At 47.0% G+C, this 18,948-nt stretch overlaps 1 protein-coding gene across 1 annotated transcript; it reads right to left on the reverse strand.

Moving 5' to 3' along the window:
- Nucleotides 1-253: 253 nt before the first annotated feature.
- Nucleotides 254-8,727, reverse strand: IL4 (interleukin 4). Its single transcript, XM_008571655.1, has 4 exons — nucleotides 8,590-8,727; nucleotides 8,279-8,326; nucleotides 2,758-2,922; nucleotides 254-352 (listed from the first exon to the last, which is right to left on the reverse strand). The coding sequence occupies exons 1-4, from the start codon at nucleotides 8,725-8,727 to the stop codon at nucleotides 254-256; spliced, it is 450 nt and encodes a 149-aa protein (XP_008569877.1).
- Between the last annotated feature and the right edge of the window lie 10,221 nt (nucleotides 8,728-18,948).

Below are 18,948 nucleotides of genomic sequence, written 5' to 3' on the forward strand. Positions count from 1 at the left end.
CTAGGAGAGGGAACTCCTTGAGAGGGAAGTGGTATTTCCTTTTGGTCCCACAGCATTTGTGGTCTCTCAGTAAATTAAATTGGTTTTCTTAAAAGTTGCAAACCATAACTTCATTTGTCAGGTAAGCATAGCCAATACCATTAAATGCCATTGCTGTTTGATTATACGTATACTTTATTTTATGATGTGTTATAAATATATAAATATTTAAAAATTAAAGCTATTAAAAACTAATAAATTAAAATATTCAGCTTCAACACCACTCTGAAATTTTCTTTTGCATGTTCATCTTTAACCTTTCCAAGAAGTTTCTCAATGTTCTCTTCTTGGCTTCATTCACAGCACAGTCTTTCTACAAAAGAAACATTTCATTAGCTTGGATTGGTAAGCATTTGAGTCTTGCTGTCATGCCTGTCTACCTGATCAAGCCTATTCTGGCACTTGCCACCTGAACAATTATCAAACCAGGGCCTCCAGTCAAGCTTGATTGGAAGTCTGATTCTGCCACTAAGCCAGCAGGAATTGCCTGTTTTGGGTACGTACTACTTACACTACTAGAAATGGTTACTATACCACTACTACCTCTCTGCCTTGAGGGGTTGCCACAGTCTCTGAAGAGGCATGTCACAGCTAGGTGCTGCTCAGAAGGAGTAACATGAACGTGCAGGCTCAGACCTCCCCTTTGCCATACTGCACCTTCTGAATGGCTGCCTGGACTGCTGAGAGAGAGAACTTCCTGCCCATTAAACAGCACCACAGCGTAGTAGCCCTAAAGGTGGAAAGGATTCCAGGTACCTGCCACCAGCTACTGCTTCAGTTTGAATCTCACCTCTACCATTTATTATGTTGCTTAGGACAAGCTGCTTAAGTTACAAAAGCTTCCATTTCTTCCTTTGTAAAGTGGGGACAGTAGTTTGCCTGCTTGCTTGCTTTATAACATAATTAAAAGGGTTAAAAGAGAGAACGCGTTTTGTGTCAGGTCCCTGTTCCATTACTTTACCTTATAAATAAGGCAGTAGGCCCACGGAGGGGACTAATGTCTCTGCTCTTCTCTAAAGCCGATTCCTCCACTTGGCATTAGAAAACACCCACTCTTGGCTACAAGGACTTCTGTCCTTGTATTATTCTCCCTCTTTCCTATATCATCAATTCTCCTTTCTCTTCTGGATCATTCCCATTGGCTGAATATATGCCCCACCTTCAAAGAACTTTCCTCACTCCACACCTGCCCTTCAGCTCCATTTCTCTGCAATCTTACAGCAAAACACCTCAAAAGCGTTTTCTCTCCTCACTATCCCTTCTTTTTCACCTCTCCCCACTCCATCCTCTACTGAACCTGCTCCAGTTAGGCTTTCATCCCTGCCTCTCCATTTATATCAGCATCACTGATAATCTCCATCATGCCAAATCCAATGGCCATTCTCACTCTTCATCTTACTTGACCTTTCCATACATTTGACACAGTTTATCACTCCCTCCTTCAAGGAGTTTCTTCACTTGCCTTCTGGGGCACAACACACTGCTCAATTTTATCCGACTTCACTGGCTACTTCTCAGTTCCTTTGCTGGAGCCTCCTTCCTGACCTCTCTATGTTGGAATACCTCCAAGGTCAGTCCTTGTATCTCTTTCTTCCTCCATTATTCAGACTTTAAATAATATCTATCTGAGGACTCTCCATTTTGTATTGCAAGTTCTGATCCCTCCCCTAAGCTGCAGTTTTTTCTAACCATCTTAACGTCTCCACTTGGCTATCCAATAGGTACCTCACATGTGATATATACAAAATTGAACTCTTGATCTTCCATACAGCTTCCAGTCCTGCTTTGCCCCCAGTGTTCCATATCTCTGTAAACAGTACCAGCCATCCCCAGAGGGCTTCAAGCAGGAACCAAGAGGTCGCCTTTTACTTCTCTGTCTCTCACTCTTCACGACCCATCTGTCAGCAAGTCCTTCTGGCTCTGTCTTTAGTTATATCCCAAATCTCACTGCCTCAGGTGCTCCCCCCATGCAGGCCACCATCATCTCTAACTTGGTTTACTCTAGTACCCTCCCAGAAAGACATCTTGCTTCTATGCTTAAACTTTCCTATTTAGTCTGTTTACCACACAGTAGCCAGAGTGATCCTTTTACATCACATAAATCAGATCATAGTCTTTGCCCTGCTCCAAACTCTACAAGTGTTTCCCACCATACTTGGGGCAAAATCTAAAGGCCTTGCATGATCTGATCTTCTACTGAACTTCCCCTTGCTCACTCTGATCCAGCCACACTGGCCTTCCTACTGATCTTCGAACACATGAAGCTCATTTCCACCTTAGAGCCTTTATATAGCCATTCCTTCTGCCTAGAATGTTTTTCCCCAGTTAGTCGTGTGGGCCGCTCTCACAATTCAAATGTCTGCTCAGATAATATCAACTCCTAAGTCAGCCCCCTACCCTGTGATCCCTATGTTCTTTATTCCTGTATTTTTCCTCATAGCACTTATCACTACTGGACATCATATTACATGTTTGTTTTTCTAAATTTCCCACTAGAACATTCCACGAGAGCAGGGACTCAGCCTGCTTGTCTCTGATGCTGCGTCCCCCATGCCTAGAACAGCACCTGGCACTTGTAGAGCCTCCACAGATACTTGTTGAACTAACGAATGTGTTGATTGATCAAGGGTGCTACAACTCAGGAGGAATGTCTAGAAGTGAGGCTGCTGTCCATCAGGAGCCAGGGTGTCAGCTTACCGGTAATGCAATGCAGCTTACCATATCTGTCATGCTGTAGAGGTTCCTGTCAAGTCCTTTCAGGTATTTAATCAAGAACCCGTGCTGAAGCACAGTTGCATTCCTGCAGGTTTCCTTCTCATGGTGACTATAGAACTGCCGAAGTGCAGTCGCAGCCCTGCAGAGGGTTTCCATCTCAGATGTGTTCTAGAAAGAGAAATGCCACAGATAGCCATGTGCCAGCTCTATTTTGAACAAGGGAGGTATATTTTTCCTCTTGATTTCTTCTTTTCAAATGGAGAAAGTGAGTTTGGCCAACTATGGATACATATTCAACTATTCCTGCCACATGAATGAAGGCTGCTCATCATATCCTAAACATCTGTAAACAGCCTCTCTCAATTATGTGCAAATGCAGCAACCTTCTTCTCAGAACCTCGCAATTTCTTTTCCCTTGGAGGGTTTTGGTGAAAGGGTACCTGAATAAAGTCACCCCACTAGGTAAATGGCAGAGTGGGGATCTGTCTCTGCAGCCTGTGTTCATGTCTTTGTACCATGTGAGCTGTTCTTTCTATGCAAAGTACCCACATTAGCTCTTAGTTAGATTCTGCTCTCGCTACTACACAGTTTTAAAATCCAGCTTTCCCTGGAAATCCTACATACTTGTTGAATAAATGGATGCCTAGCCTTTGGTCTGGACACTGCAGCTCTGGGCAGGACTCTCCATTTGGCCCTCCCCATGGAAGATAGTGCATGTAGAAGTTTATGGTCCAAGTGAGGAGATAGGACATTTCCCCATACAGCGAGATGTGAGTGCCCAGATTGGGGCAAGGTGCGTCAGGAGACTGGCCCAGAGAGATCAGGGGAGGCTTCTGGAAGAGGGTACCATTGAGCTGGGCTAGTCCTTGGACAGACCTTCTGCAAGGGGCCTTTGACCTTGAATGGTGCAGAGTCAGAACTTCCTTGGAATGCTGGCAGGTCTGACATGGGTCTGGCCACATGGCTCTTCCTGGGGATGTTGGGCCTTAGAAGGGGACATGTACAAGCGGGGAATCTTGTTAGGATTGTATTTCAGGGCTGAGCCCGTGGCGCACTCGGGAGAGTGCAGCGCTGGGAGCGCAGCAGCGCTCCTGCCACGGGTTCGGATCCTATATTTAGATGACCGGTGCGCTCACTGGCTGAGCGCGGTGCGGCTGGTCTCAAAAAGGACAAAAAAAAAAGGATTGTATTTCAGTCTGAAACAGACCTTGAGTGTCCTCTCATTTTCCACTGAAGAACAAAGGCATGGAGCCTGAAGAGTGGTCTTAGCTTGAGCCTCGTTTCCCTATCTCATTTGGATAAAGAAAGGTCTCTCTGGCCTCTGCTAGGACATGCTCTAGTGCCTTACTATTCGAAGTGTGGTCCATGGACCAGCAATATGGACATCACCTAGGAGCTTGTTAGAAATGCAGAATCTCAGACTCCCCGTTCCAGAGCCAACAAATGAGAACGTGCAGTGACAAGATTCCCAGGGGATTTATATGAGAAGCACTGTCCCAGCAGTTTTAAGTTTTTATAGTTACATGTTTTTTCTGATTATCAAGGTAATATGCATTTATTATAAAAGTAATATATATTCAATAAAAAATGAAATCACTCATCTAACTGGCCGGAGATAACTACTGTTAATATTTTGGTAAGTATCTTCCGAGGTTTTTTTTAATACTTTTTTTCAAAATAGAGGCCAACTATTCATACTGTTTTGTAACCTTTTTACACTTAACATATACTACAGGCATTTTCTTAAAGTCATTCAATAGTGTTTAAGAACATGAGATTGAGAGCTGCATAGAAACCCATTGCGTATGTGTACCATAATTTATCAGTTCCCTGGCAGTGCAGTTTTTTGCTTTTGTAAATAATGCAACACTGAATAACCTATGTAAATCTTTGTGTTTATCTTGTATTTCTGTAGGCTACATTCTAGAAGTGTTCATATTTTAAGGTTTTTACAGGAAGATCTAGACCCAGATGAGGCACCAGAATCTCAGATGACAAAAACTTCCCCTTCCCCCTGTAGGGCTTGATGTCCCATGGGTAGGACTGTTGGAAGGGCATTTAGTTAATGAACTGGTTGAGAAGCACCCCTGGTTCCTGATTCTAGAGGAAAATTTAAGAGCAGTGCCAGTATCTCTGGTCTCTGGGAGTCAAGAAACCTCCTTCAGTTAGCTCAGTTGTTTCGAGCGTGGTGCTGATAACACCAAGGTCCAGGGTTTGATCCCTGTACCAGCCAGCTGCAAAAATATAGATAAAAATAAATTAAAAAAAAACAAAACAAGAAACACTGGCTTCTTTAAAAAAAGGGAAAAAAAAGCCCAAAACTTAAAATTAAAACCATCACCATACTCTCTGGGTTTTGTGGATGAATAGAGGTGGTGAGGACAAGTGGAAGGCAGGTTCTGCCCATGTATCCAGATATAGGCACATGCCCATGTTGCTGTAGAAAGAACAATGAGATTCAAGAAAGCCAAAAGAAGAGCCCCCTTGACTTATTTTTCCATCAAAACTTAGATTTTTCTGAAACTCTGGCTTGGAGCCTAAAAATTAAACTGCCTCTTAGTTTTGACCAGTATATGGCCACATAATATAGGAAAAACCATCTAAAGATATTTTTCAAAGGACTTTCTCGAGGTAATTAGGATAAAACAGGGATTTAATAGAGTCTGCATCAAATGGAAACACTTTAAAAGAACTAATTCTAAGGCAGTTTTAGTCAAAGGCTTTAACATTTCAGTCTCACTGGTATTGCAGCAAAAGGGTGACACTCTGTTCCACCCTTGGTTTCTGGTCCAGAATGCTTTCATCTTCCTGTCTAACTGCCTGAGCGTGTCTAGCAGTGCTCTGGGGCACTGTGACAGCCTAGGGGACCTTGCAGTTCAGAACTACTCAGGAAGGGACTCAAAAGGAGGGCCTACATTGATGCCAGAAGGAAGTCTGTCCCTCAAGGGAATGTCAGGAAATGGACACCTGAGAGATTTCTTCTGTGGCAGTGACTTTTAGAGTTCTAACTTGGTTATTGTCCAGCCTCATTTAGGGCCGTAAAAATCCAATTGTATTGGTATTGCATTCATTACCTCCAATTCTGCCCAAATTTAGTCAGCTAGTGCTATGTATGAGAAAATCCTTTAAAAAACAAACAAAACCTATTTGAGGTTCAGTATGAAGCTCTCTGAAGAATTATGGACTTTAGCTGTCTTGGTGGGTTGAAAATACTTCTACCTAATCATCCACCCAAGAAATTCTTCATAGACCACCCAGCTTGCTTGCTTTCCTCTTTGCTCTTCTTCAGATAGATAAACTTAGTTGTGTAGGTACCTGGGTAGGTGTTGCCTATGAAGCCCAGGACTTAGGGCAGTACATTCTTTCCAGCAACTTCCAAGAGCAGGATTCTGCCCAACTTAGAGATACTAGAATTCTTGATCCCCAAAAGAGGTAAAATCAATACACTGGACCTTAGAAAGATGTTCTTCTTTGGGACACAAAGAAGCACTTTTTCCTACCACCTACCACCTCTGTGAGTTTTTAAAAATAACCTCTCCCTGTTCCAAAATATCTTAATATATAAGAGGCAGCGCTCAGGCTTTGAGGGAAAGAAAAGAATGGAAGAGTGAGATTGTTAATTCCAGGAGGAATAGAAGCGGTCCGGGGGAAGGCATATGAGATGGGTAAGGGTGAAGGAAGGCAGGGGGACTTGTTGTAGATGTCTGTGTGTGTGGTGAGCAAGGTACGTGACAAGTGAGCAAAGAATGGGTGGGCAGCAGTATGGTGAGGCCTGGCCTGCGTGGGGTGGGGGCTGGGTCTTCTAGAAACAGCCCAGAGACAGTCACCCCAGGCTTGGGGTCATAGAGGGTTTGATCATTTCCAACCTCTTTCTTAGAATTATTGCTTCTCCACAACCTGTCTTTGCCTTTAATCAGGTTATATCATCTTACAATAACACTTTCCACTAACTCAAGGGCTGGATTCCAATCAACCTTCAGATCACCTTCAACATCACTTTCATACCTTCAAATGTGGAAATTCAGGTGCAAAGAGATGTGAAGACTTGCCAAAGGCCACATAGCTAATTAGTGGCAGAACTAGGGCTAAAGCCACAGATTATTTCACTTGAGACCCTCGGCACTTCCTCCAGGGCCTGTTCCTAGGGCGCTGGTCCCTTCCTTTGGCTTTGGCAGAGCCTTCTCAGTGGTGCAGCAAGCCTCTGGAAAACCCAGAGCACAACCCACTGGACTCTTGATTTCTAGTAGGTTAGTAGGTATCGTCTGGGTTGGAAGGACATGGAGATTTTATATATATAAAAGTATATATTTATATATGTGTATATATGTATATACACACATACACGAGGGGTCTTCAAAAAGTTCGTGGAAAAATTTGTATTTTAATTCTGTTTTCCCACAAGTGGTTTAAGTACCCTCATATATAATTATGTATCTTATATCTATATATGTATGTGTGTGTGTGTCTGTGTGTGTAATTTTGTTCTTCAGAATCTGATCCTGTGTCAGACTGCTGGTGATCTGTAATGCAATGAGATATTCCAGATAAAGTCCTGAAGAACAGTTTCCTGAAGAAGTAGGATAGCCCTGTTCTACTGCTTGGATGCTGGGGTGTGACCCTGCCCAGCCCACAGGGCTTCACTCCTGGCCAAGTCACCCCCTCTGGTACACATGGGAAGCCGGTAGTGAGGAGACCACTGGTAAATTGAGGCTTTAGGGCTTTCATTCTCAGTTGTGTGTTTCCATGAAAACAGGAACTGAAGCGCACAAAGCTATTGATACGGCCGTAGTCATGTGTTTGTCAGAGAAAATGCACTATCAGCTGTCAAATCTATCTCCTCCCACTACAGATAGAGGGGCGGGGGTGAGGCGGCACAGGAGCAGAAAGGCGAGATGCCCAAACAGCCAGAAGCAGGGATGTGTTGGACTCATCCCACAGGACGGTTCCGGACCAGGCTGGAGGGGAGTTTGGCAGGACATGGCAAGCTGAGGGTCTCTAAACAGCCAGCCTCAGACCCAGTGGGCAATTAAGTGACCAGACTGTGGAAGAGGAGGCACTCGGCGATACCTTTTCTGTTGCCATAGGAAGTCTCTTAGACAAAATGAAAGCTCCCTCAACCTGTAATTTTAATATCTGTTTTTGTGAGAGTATTTGGTTTTTCAGAAATGTATGGGCCATATAAATTCTCTCATTAAACAGGCATTTATTGAGTGCCTCTTATGTTCCAGGTACTAAACTAAGGCTGGGTAAAACCTAAAGAGCTTTTCCTTGACCAGGATCTGAATTAGTATTACAAAATTCAAGCTTTCTATTACACACCTTCTAAATCAAGTGAAACCAGAAACACCAAAACATGCTTAAGAGTGAAGATCAGAATTCTCATTCTTTGAAAACAGTTAGCATCTTAGAGTTAATTGGGCCTGCTCGTTTTCCATTAAAGAAGTTTCTTGTTCAAACACTTGTGGACGGCTTTCCTCTCCCAAGTCACCCACCAGCCAGAGCAGACCACAGAACAGCTTCTTACCTTGGGGACATCAAAGACGTCTGCTATAGTCAACTTGGTGTACGGAGACTTGGCCCAGGCAGGGACGAGAGAGAGCAAGAGACAGAGTTAGCTTCCAACTAGACAGAGAAATCCTTGTTAAGCATCTCCCACTCTCTCAAACTGAGAACACTTCCTACAATCCCTCAGAAAAAGAAGTCTCGCTATGCTCCCTGTCCTGCCACCAGCCCTCAACTCCCAATTTCTCTAGCCATTGTTATGTTCTTATAGTCTAGAAATACCCATAGCACCACCAGCACATCTGGAGAGATGGTGCCAGATAGGTTACTCACCTTGTCCTTTTCGAGGAAGTTCAAGGTTGTGATGATCTCTGGTAAGGTAATATTGCACTGACGTCTGCGGACAACGTTGCCGGAACATGCTAGTAGGCAGAACAGAGTGGGGATCAGTTGTAGGGAGGTGAGACCCATTAATAGATCTCTATTTGCAGTGACAAGGTGAGACAATTAGTTTATCAGGAGAAGCTAACAATGCAATTCTGACAAAGATATCTCTATATATAGATTTAAAATTGCTGAAACCGAGGGAAAATGAGTTTACATTGGAAATTTTCGTTACAAAAGATTGTCAGTCATTTGGGGCCAATCAGCACCTCTCTTCCAGGAGAAAAAAATGCCTCACAGAAACAGGTAAAATGTTCCTGTGAAATCAGACCAATAGGAAAATGAAACTTTTTTTTAAAATTAACTACAAAGTTTCAGCATAGGAAATTACACCATAATTTGTTTTTTAGATTAATCTTATCAGCTTGGGGTTGCTGCTGGCGTTTTGCTTTGCACAGAAAGCAAAGGCCACAGGTGTCCGAATTCATTTTAGTGAGTCCTCCTGGGGAAAGATAGAGTAATATCAAGAAAGTTTGACTTGAATAGTATTTCAACCTGGCTTTTTCCAAGTACAGTGGCATCTTGGAAACTCTCCTGTCGTGGAAAAGCTGATCTGGGGTTCTTTCTCGGGTGGAAAGAGAATAACGGGCACAGATTCCCTCCTGTCCTATCACCGGGACAGGCCGTTCTTCCAAGTTTAGGTCTTTGGAGAAGGACAGGTAACATCAGGTGGGGCTTAGTTTGGGTCGCAGCAGGGCATAAGATCTTTACCAGTGGGGAGGTCCTCAGCAAGGTTTTAGGAATGACCAGCTTTTAAAAAAATGTATACTTTTAAAAGTTGACATAATTGTACATATTTATGATGTACAAAGTAATATTTTGATACATGTATACAATGTGTAATGATCAAATCAGAGTGATTATCATATTCATCACATCCCTATATGGGATCCGAACCCGGGGCCTTGGTGTTATCAGCACCGCACTCTCCCGAGTGAGCCACCGGGCCGGCCCAAAAAATGTATACTTTTAAAAATTGACATAATTGTACATATTTATGATGTACAAAGTAATATTTTGATACATGTATACAATGTGTAATGATCAAATCAGAGTGATTATCATATTCATCACCTCAAACATTTATCATTTCTTTGTGTTGGAAACATTCAAAATCCTCTTTTCTAGCTATTTGAAAATACACAATAAATTGTTAACTACAGTCACCCTGCAGTGCTGTAGAACCCTGAAACTTATTCCTCCTGTCTAGCTGTGAGTTGTATTCGTTAACTAACCTCTTCCTATACCCTCCTCCCCCTCCTTTCCAGCCTCTAGTTACAACTATTCTACTCTCTACTCCTATGAGCTCAACTTTTTTAGCCTCCACATATGAGTGAGAACATGCAATTTTTGTCTATCTTTCTGTGCCTAGCTTATTTCACTTAAAATTCAGGAATGACCACTTTTTAAATGGAACTTAAACACATCCTCAGCTAATTAGGAAGAAGAGCCACAATCTTACCAATTTACACATCAGTTCTCTTTGTCCATGCCCCCGACCCCCTGTTGTTTTAATCTAATTCATGTGGACCTGAGGAGGTGCTCATCACCTCACCCCAACAGTGAACTAAGGACCTCACTGTGCACTTAGGTGCCTGTGGGTGCAGTGTCCTCTTCTGCCCCATGACCCTCCCCACCCTCTGAAGAAAGGGCTCAAGCTCAAGGGGCAGCAGGACTCCTGGGTCCTGGCACACACACTGCTTTTCTCTCCCACAGCTTTTCCTCTCCGGTTCCCTTCCTTTGGCTTCTCACTTTCCTCTTCCTACTAATTTCTTCCGGAAGATCATCTAGAAATGTTTGTTGCTAAGGTTGTTCCTGAGTTTTGGCTTTTTTAAAATATTTTTTTAATTGACAAAAATTTTATGTATTTATGATGTACGATGACATAATCTTTTGAAATATGTAGACATTGTGGAATTGCTGAATCAAGCTAATTAACATAAGTGTTACCTCCCATGCTTATCATTTATTTGTAGTGAGAACACTTAGAATCTACTCTGTTAGTGATTTTTAAGTAAACAGCACATTGTTATTGACTATAGTCACTATGTTATATAACAGATCTCTTGAGCTTATTCATCTGGCCTAACGGGAATTTTGTATCCTTTGACCAAGATCACCTCCTTACCCCGACCCCAGTCCCTGGGAACCACCATTCTACTCTCTGCTTCTGTGAGTTAAACTTTTTAGCTTCCACATACAAGTGAGATCATGTGGTATTTGCCTTTCTGTGCCTAGCCTATTTCACTTAGCATAGTGTCCTCTAGGTTCATTCATGTTGTTAAAAATTATAGAATTTTCTTCTTTTTATAAGGCTGACTAGTATTCCATTGAGTATATATAGCTTTGGATCTTATCACAGTGCCGGAAGCTCTGTGAAGGAGAGAATCTGGATAATTGTATCAGGAAGGTCCTTAGACCATACTTAGGTTCCTTCCACTGGGTCTGTGCAATAAGGTTGCAAACTCAGTGCAGTGACTTCTGACACCAACTACCTGGCGTTGAGCCAAACTTCACAGGTCAGGGCACAGTCCTCCCTAGTCCACCCTCACTTCTGACTAACTGGATACAAATTTGGGAGTTTGTATTACTCCCTAAGATTCAATAATTCACTAGAATGACTCACAGAACTTAGGAAAGTGCCTATGCATAAGGTCACAGTTTCATTATAGCAAAGGATACAAATCAGACAAAACCAGCTAAAAGAGGAGACACAAAGGGTAAGGTCTAGGAGGATCCCAGACAGGAAGCTTCCATTGTCTTCTCCCTGTGGAGTCAGAGTGAGTCACTCTCTCAGCAACCCAATGTGTGACAAAATGCAGAGTATTTCCTTACCAGGAAGGTGCACCTGAGCTGTGGTGTCTGGAGTTTTTATTGGAGTCTCGCTTGGCAGCATAGCTGATTGAGTCATTGCCCAATCAGTTGAACTCATCCTCCAGGCCCCTCCACAGAGGCCAGGCTAATATCACAGTAGCTCAGTGGCGAGGCCAGCCCCCATCCTGAGTCATCTTGTTAGCACAACCTATCTAGGGGCCCACCCTGAATCACTTCATTAGCATAAACTAGCAGGGCCCACCATGAATAACAAAGATACTCATCACTCAGAAAATTCCAAGGATTTTTTTTTTTTCCTTTTTGTCTTTTTTTCATATCCGGCAACGGATCACAACCCTCAGTGTCGCGCCCGTACCGGACCAGGACTGGCAACGGGATCGCAACCCTCGGTGTTGCTCCCACACCTCGCTCAGCCAGTGAGCGGGAACTGGTCTGTATGTGGGATCCGAACCCTCCCCGGGAGCGCCGCCGCACTCCCAAGCGGCGCACTGTAGCAGTGCGCCACCGGGCCGGCCCGAAAATTCCAAGGATTTAGAAGCTACCTACCAGAAACTGGTGACAAAGACCAGCCAAATTCTTTATTCTAAGGGTTTGTAGCCAGGTGGATCACCCAGGAGCTGGGACAAAGTCCAGATGTCTCTTTGGGTAAAGTTGATTCTTCACTACACAGACTGGGAGAAAATTTATGAGAAGAGCATATGGTTCCTTCCAGGAAAGGTGGGGACCTCACATCAGGATTAACTATCATGTGGAGTGAAGTGGAGCAGAGGCTCCACTTACAGCACTAGGGAGCTTGTCGAAAGAGCATAGACACGCTAGAGGAGTTACAGTAAATAGGTTTCTGAGGGCAGTGGGGGTGCAAGGGAGAGCTGGAGGAGAGAGGCGGGGATCTGGAGTGTCTGAGAGACGATGGGAAAGCCATCGTGATTCAGTAGGCATCTCTCTGAGCACACACTAAGGGCCAAACCCTGGGCTTGAGGCTCTGGGGGCAAAGATGGTGGGTCAGAAAAGGAATATAATGTGGCAACCTTTAGCTCAGAAGCAGAATACAGCTTGTTTTGTTTGTTTCAATGGTTGAATGAGGTGGTGGGGGGTGAAGGGGAGAATAAACTTTCCAGAAGATGAGGGTGTGACCAGAAGGTCCCCTCAAAGAGCAGAAGGAGAAGATGAGCCTTCCTCCCCTGCAGTGACAGCACTATGGCAACTGCAGGTGTGGCTGGCTGGCTGGGCAGTGGTTGGGAAGGTGGGTGCTGCACTATCAGGGACAAAGAGCAGAGCAGCGGCCACCGCCATCCACCACCACGAAGGAGCCTCCAAGCCTGCAGGAGTTATGGCAAGCATTGGGTGCTGGGTGGGCACCAAAGCTCAAGAAGGAAGGCGAAGTCTCTGCTGGGTTCTGGCTGTGTCAGTCACAGACCCTCCCTTCATCCTGCCTGAGAGCTGAGGAGCAGCACTGTCCCCTCTATGCCACAGAGCTCTCCTTTCAGGGCCTGGAAGTTAGCCATTATGAGCACAGGCTCTTGGGGTGCAGCAAACAAGCCACTTATCAGCCCTGTGACCATGGGCAGATCCCTAACTCTCTCTGAGTCTCAGTCTCCTCCTCTGTGAACTGGGAATAATGCAGCTCTTCCTCATGAGATTCCTGTGAGAAGCAAGTGAGAGATTTCATGGAAAGTTCTTGGTACTTCATGGAAGGCCCGAAGGCAGGCGCTTGCAGGCCCCGGGAGGAACTGAAGAAAGCTGGGGCACCTGGAAGGGGAGCGTGGATGGGGGGGCAGTTAGAACACAGCAGTGGTCCTGTGACAGAGGAAGCTGGCATGGACAGGGTGGGACAGTGGGAACGGGGGCTGTGGATTTGGGAGTCATTGGGCAGCAGCTCAGAGTTGAAGTTAACACCAGGTGTCCTGGAGTCAGTGGGACCTGGCTGGTTCTGCATCTCAGCTCTGGGTGACCTTGGGAAAGCTACCCTGAGGATTCTCTGTAAAATTGGGCTATCAGGAGTGTGGAAAGATTATATGAGGTAATAAACATAAGTGCTTAGTGTGGTGCCTGGCACGTAGTAAGCCCTAAATAAATGCCACCTATCATCATCACATCATTATAACCAGCACGTGGAATTGGTTGAGTATGGGCAGCAAGAAGACTGAGAAGTCACAGATGGCCCCAGAGATGGGGCTGAGGAGGGCAGGAGCTGGGTGGTGCACGGGAGTAATGAGTAAGGGGTTGCTGCAGGGCCCGTGACTGAGCACAAGGCAGGGCTGGGCTGGAGGTAGACACAGGCGACTAAGTCATGGGGAAGAACGTACCACTGGGGGCAGGGGAAGAGAGGGGACAAGACATGACCTGTGATGGGCAGAAGAGGAGGCGGGCAGCCTGAGACGGGACCTGGCGAGGCAGGGCGGGTGGGATCCAGGCATGAGAGAGTCTCGGAAAGGAGAAGTGGTGGTTGGGGCATCTGATGTTCCTCAGAGGTGGGGCCAGATAAGGGCAGAAGCCCAGTCACCAGATTAAGCGGTGAGTTGATAATCAGTGACGTCAGGGAGACACCTCTGAGTGCAGTGGGGGCGGATGCCAGACTGGAAGGGACCAGACGAAATGGAACCCACGGTGTGGGCAATGTATCTGAGAGCATGGGCCATGCAGGGCTGGGGTGTGGATGTGATAAGCTGCGAGGGGGCTTAAGGCTGGACAACAGTCACGTTCTGAGTGGGACACACGTGAGCACAGGCTTCCCTGGCTCAGCTGGTGGCAATACCTTCTTTCAAGGTGTTCACACGTGACACATGAAAATCTCACACGCCCAAATCCAATCCACCCCAGAGCCTCTACCTTCACCGTGTGCCTAGAATTTAATGACATAATGTCTTGGATTGGGGCGGGTGGTGGCAGAGATGAAACAAAATTGGCCAAGTTGCTCATTGTTGAAGTTGGGCGATGGATACCTGGGAGTTACTTTTGTATATGTCTGAAATTTTCTGTAATAAAACTTGGATAGCAAATTTAAATTATATTTAATATTTTTACATTAATATTATATCATATTTTATATATTTATAATTTATATATCATATAGTGTTTATGTAAATAATATATAAAATACAAATATATATAATATATACATGTGTACTACACACTCATCTGCCGAATCGGACCACATCTCACTGCCATGTCCACCCTCGTTTCCCACCTGGTTTCCTTCTGGAGCCTCCTAACTAGTCTCCCTGCTCCCACCCTTATCACCCATGTTCCATTCTTCACACAGCAGCCGGAATGATTCTGTTGAAACACGCGTCAGATCGTGACACTCCACCCCACACAGAGCAAAGCCCAGTCCCGGCCTAGGAGGAGCTGCGGGGTCTCCTGCTGCTCCAGCCCTCGTGGCCTCCCGAGCTTGCTCCTGCTCAAGACCTCAGCACTTGCGGTCCCCTCTCCCTGCATGCTTCTCCTTCCTTGCTTCATCCAGATTTCTGTTCTAGTCCTGCCTCCTTGGTGCCCTGACAGCCCTGACTGCTTTGTCTTCCTCGGGAGCACTCACCACTGCCTGGCATGCGCGTGTCCTCTGTTCCTTCTCCCTCCCACTAGAAGCAACCTTGTTTGCTTGCTGTGGATCCCCAGCACCTAGAACAGGGCCTGGCACTTAGTAAAGGCCTCCTCAGTAAACACCTGTTGAATGAATGGTTGAAGCTCCATGTCACAGAGGGCCACTGAGACTTGGTCTAAGTGACAACAACGGAAGTCAGGGACACAGCTGGGACTTGAAACCGGGGTCTTACCCTGAAGTCCTTGCCCTGAGCCCCTGGCTGCATGGTCTGCCTGCACCCCTAAGAGAACAGGGGAGGGGACATGGAGAGCAGACACAGGGAGGACCCGATAAGGGCACAGGGACCAAGGGAGGAGGGAGCGAGGAAGGCAGGGTGTGGACTCTGGCTTCGCTGAGCACATGGTGAAGCAGCTCTGTAGGCTGCTGGCTTCTCTTTTCTTTGAGAAGCAGATGGCAGGTCCTTCTCCCAAGAGAGGCGGAAGCCTGCTGAGAAGTCTTCGGGAACTCTCCATCTGTCCCCAGGGCGTTGATGAAACTTCAGCCTCAGAGCTAACAGGCGGCCCATCCTTTCCCCTCTCACTCCCACCAGCTCCCCTGCCCCAGCCTCACAGCCCAGGGCCAGGTGAAGACCCCAAGAATGGAAGGCCTTCCTCTCTCTTTGGCAATGCAGGATATGATGGGGCCCCAAGGGCCCAGCCCTTGGAAGCTGAGGTGACAGACTTCCTGCCAAGGCTGTGAGATGCTGCCTCCCTGGCCCCTGCAGAGCCCCAGCTCCCCTCACGAGAGAGCTGCTCCCAGGAGATCTCAGAACTGAGCTGAGGGGGCTGGTGCTGGTCCATCAAGGGGAGCGCTGCTGGGCCCCTTCTCCTGGCCCTGCATGGGCCAGACACCAGTTTCATGTTCTCTCTGCTTTTTTAAAATTAAATTTCTCTTTGTCCCTCAATGGAAAATGAATATATGCTCATTATAGAAAATGTGGGAAACAATGATTAGAAGAAAGGTAAATAAATGTGAAATTGCTTTTTCTTTTTAACTTCTCAATATACATTGTAGTCAATTTTCATGACCCTTTACTTGTTCCTCTTCCCCCTCCCACTTTTTCCTCCTCCTCTGGCATAGGGCTGGGCTGGGCAGCGGGGTCATGGACCCACTGGCCGGTGTGGTCAACAGGCCATCAGGCTGTGGTCTACAGGGGCGCCCTGGCCATGAGGGTTTCTGGAAGAGACGTCCAGCCCCCGCACGCTTGTCCATCATGATGCAGAGAGTGGAGCTGATGTGTGTTGCTGTATTTAATTTTGGTGCCTGCGTCACCTCTGACTGCACAGCAGTGTCTGCCCAGGCAGTGCACAGCTGGGGGCGTTTCTGAACGACACTGTGAGAGAATCACTTTCCACAAGAGAAGGCATTGTGGAGGGGAAGACAGAGAGCAACAGAAAGTGAGGTCGTAAGTAGAAAATTGCTTCTGGGATTTCAAATGGCTTCGTCATGGGGCCCTCCCTTTCTGCCGAGAAATCAGTTGATCTGGGAAAGTTCGTTGCAAACCATTTGCCCTGTTGCTTTTGGGTGGAGCCGAGAAATGAATGAAGATAATGAGGTTTTATGACTTTTACTGGGGTACTTCAAAAAGTTCATGGAAAAATAGAATTAAAAGATAATACAAATCTTTCCACGAACTTTTTGAAGTACCTTCACATTTTTCAGATTAGGAGTGGGCAGTGCGTGGGAGGGTGACCGTGGATATAGCCACCGGTTCTGACACCTGCTTGGACCTCCAGAAAGGCTTGATAGTGACTGGCGGGCATGTCTGGAACACGCCAGCCGGGACCCAGCAGGACTTCCTGAAGGGAGTTACTGGAAGGGAGGAACAAGTTTAGAGTCAGTCACAACTGACCAACTAAATGATGATAAGCAGATGACACTTCCCCGTGGGCCATAATGAAACAGTGATAAGCTGGTGGGCTTGATAGAGCCCAGCCTCCAAGCTGCTCCCGGGTCACAAGGAAACACGATGCAGGCCTCGTCCTCCGGGTCCTCCTCCTCCTTGTCCTGAGCAGTTCAGAGCCAGCCTCAGAGAAACCTCTGAAGTGACTTAGTGTTTTCTGACACCTCATCTGAGCAGCAAACAGAGGTTTTTGCTGCCGAGTTCACCGGAAACTTGTGAGTGTCTCACTTCTCACTTGAGCCCCAGCCCCTCTTCCAGTGAAACCTCCCAGGCTTGGGGTTCCCTGGGTACCAAGGGGCTCCCCACCCTGGGCCCCATGACCAGCATGTCCCTCCCACTCGTGGAGCACTCTTATCTCTTCTCACCCCCCTTCTCTTTGGGCCCTGCTGAGGGTTTGCCTTGTGCGTGGAAGAAGTTAGACCATGTGGTCAGAGAAAACCCCCAGCAAATACCCCAGGTGGTCAGTCCCCAGATAGTGGTGCTCCCAGCGACGTAGCTGACACATGCCTTTTTTCTGTTTCCTCTTTCTCTCTCGCTCCTGACTGGGCCCACCTCCCTGTTGCCGCCAGCAGCGGCTTGGTTCTGCGGATCTGTAAGGCATTCCTCCTCTCTGGAGGGCCCTGTGGCCCCAGCTCATGGCACACCGCTGGTGACCACAGGTTCTCCTGCCTCGGGTACAGGAGCCACAGTGTGGCTAAGGATCTGGAGAGCTGTGGACCTCTAGTGGCAGGGCCCGGGACAGCTGGTCGGCGCTGGGCACCAGCCTCACAGACCCGCCTGCATGGATGGCTTGGAATACGTCCTTGCAAAAACCCTAAGGAACCCTCCTGCACGCCAGCCTCAGCTCCAGCCTTTGCTCTCAGGGGATTCATATGGAATTTCACTGGAAGAGTTTTCATCTTTTTTTTGGACAGGCCAATGCCTTGGTTGGGTGGGGAGGACAAGGGTCAAAATGATGTTACCAGAGGAGGGATCGCTAAGTTCTGTTTAAAAAAACATTACTCTTCCATAAATATCCTTCTGGCCTTCAACTCCTAGACCCTGATGGAGAGGAATGCAGGGATCCTGACTTCCTGCACCCTCCCAGGAGGGCAGTTGCTCACTCACCTGCAGAGGGCAGGCCCTGCTGGGGAGAGCAGCCTCCTCCAGACCCTCCACTTTTGTTCAAGAGTTCCTTCTGGTGCCAGATGTTGAGTACATGTGCTGTCATGGTCATCCCTTGCCCAGATGGCTGGGACAGTGCCGGACCGCAGATGGTCCTCAGCCAATGGTTAGGGACTTAACAGGTTCTGTGACCCCCCTGGCACCACAGACGACCTATCCTGTCCCCTGCCCTGGACAGCCGCTAGAGACTCAGCTCCTGTGCCCTTCCCCAAATCTTCTCTTCTCTGGGCTGAGCATCCCCAGCTCCCTGGCAGTCAGTCTTGGCTTGCTCCCTTGCCTCTCTGTGGGTGACAGTGAGCTGAGGAGGTGGAAGTGAGTGGTTCCTGAGGAGCCAGCCACAGGCACCGGCCCTCTGGCCAAGTCCTGGCCATGTCCTCGCTGTTGCTTGAATGATGCACAGCCGCAAGCTCACACCACTAGTGGGTGGCTGCCTTCATTGACTCCTGAGCATCACCATGGTGTTCCCACAGGGCTCTGGGCTCCCCAGGGAGGGTGCCTGCCTGTCACTCAGGGTTTGAAACTTGTCACTAATAACCCACCACACAGCAAAGGCATCCATCCTTCTGGAGCCACCCTCTGTTCTGGGCACTTCCAGAAGTTCACAGTGCAAACCCTTGCTGACGGGCACAACCTTTAGCTGTGGCTCGCTAAGGCCCACTGGTTCTGGTGCTCCAGCTGCTGCCTGGGCCAAGGGAGAAGCAAAAAGCCCTGCTCTGAGCAATGCTCTAGCCAGCACCCTTCCACCTCGCCTCTCCACCTCAGTCCC

The sequence above is a fragment of the Galeopterus variegatus genome, unplaced genomic scaffold (assembly GCF_000696425.1).
Source record: "Galeopterus variegatus unplaced genomic scaffold, G_variegatus-3.0.2 Scaffold708, whole genome shotgun sequence".
NCBI classification, from domain to species: domain Eukaryota; kingdom Metazoa; phylum Chordata; class Mammalia; order Dermoptera; family Cynocephalidae; genus Galeopterus; species Galeopterus variegatus.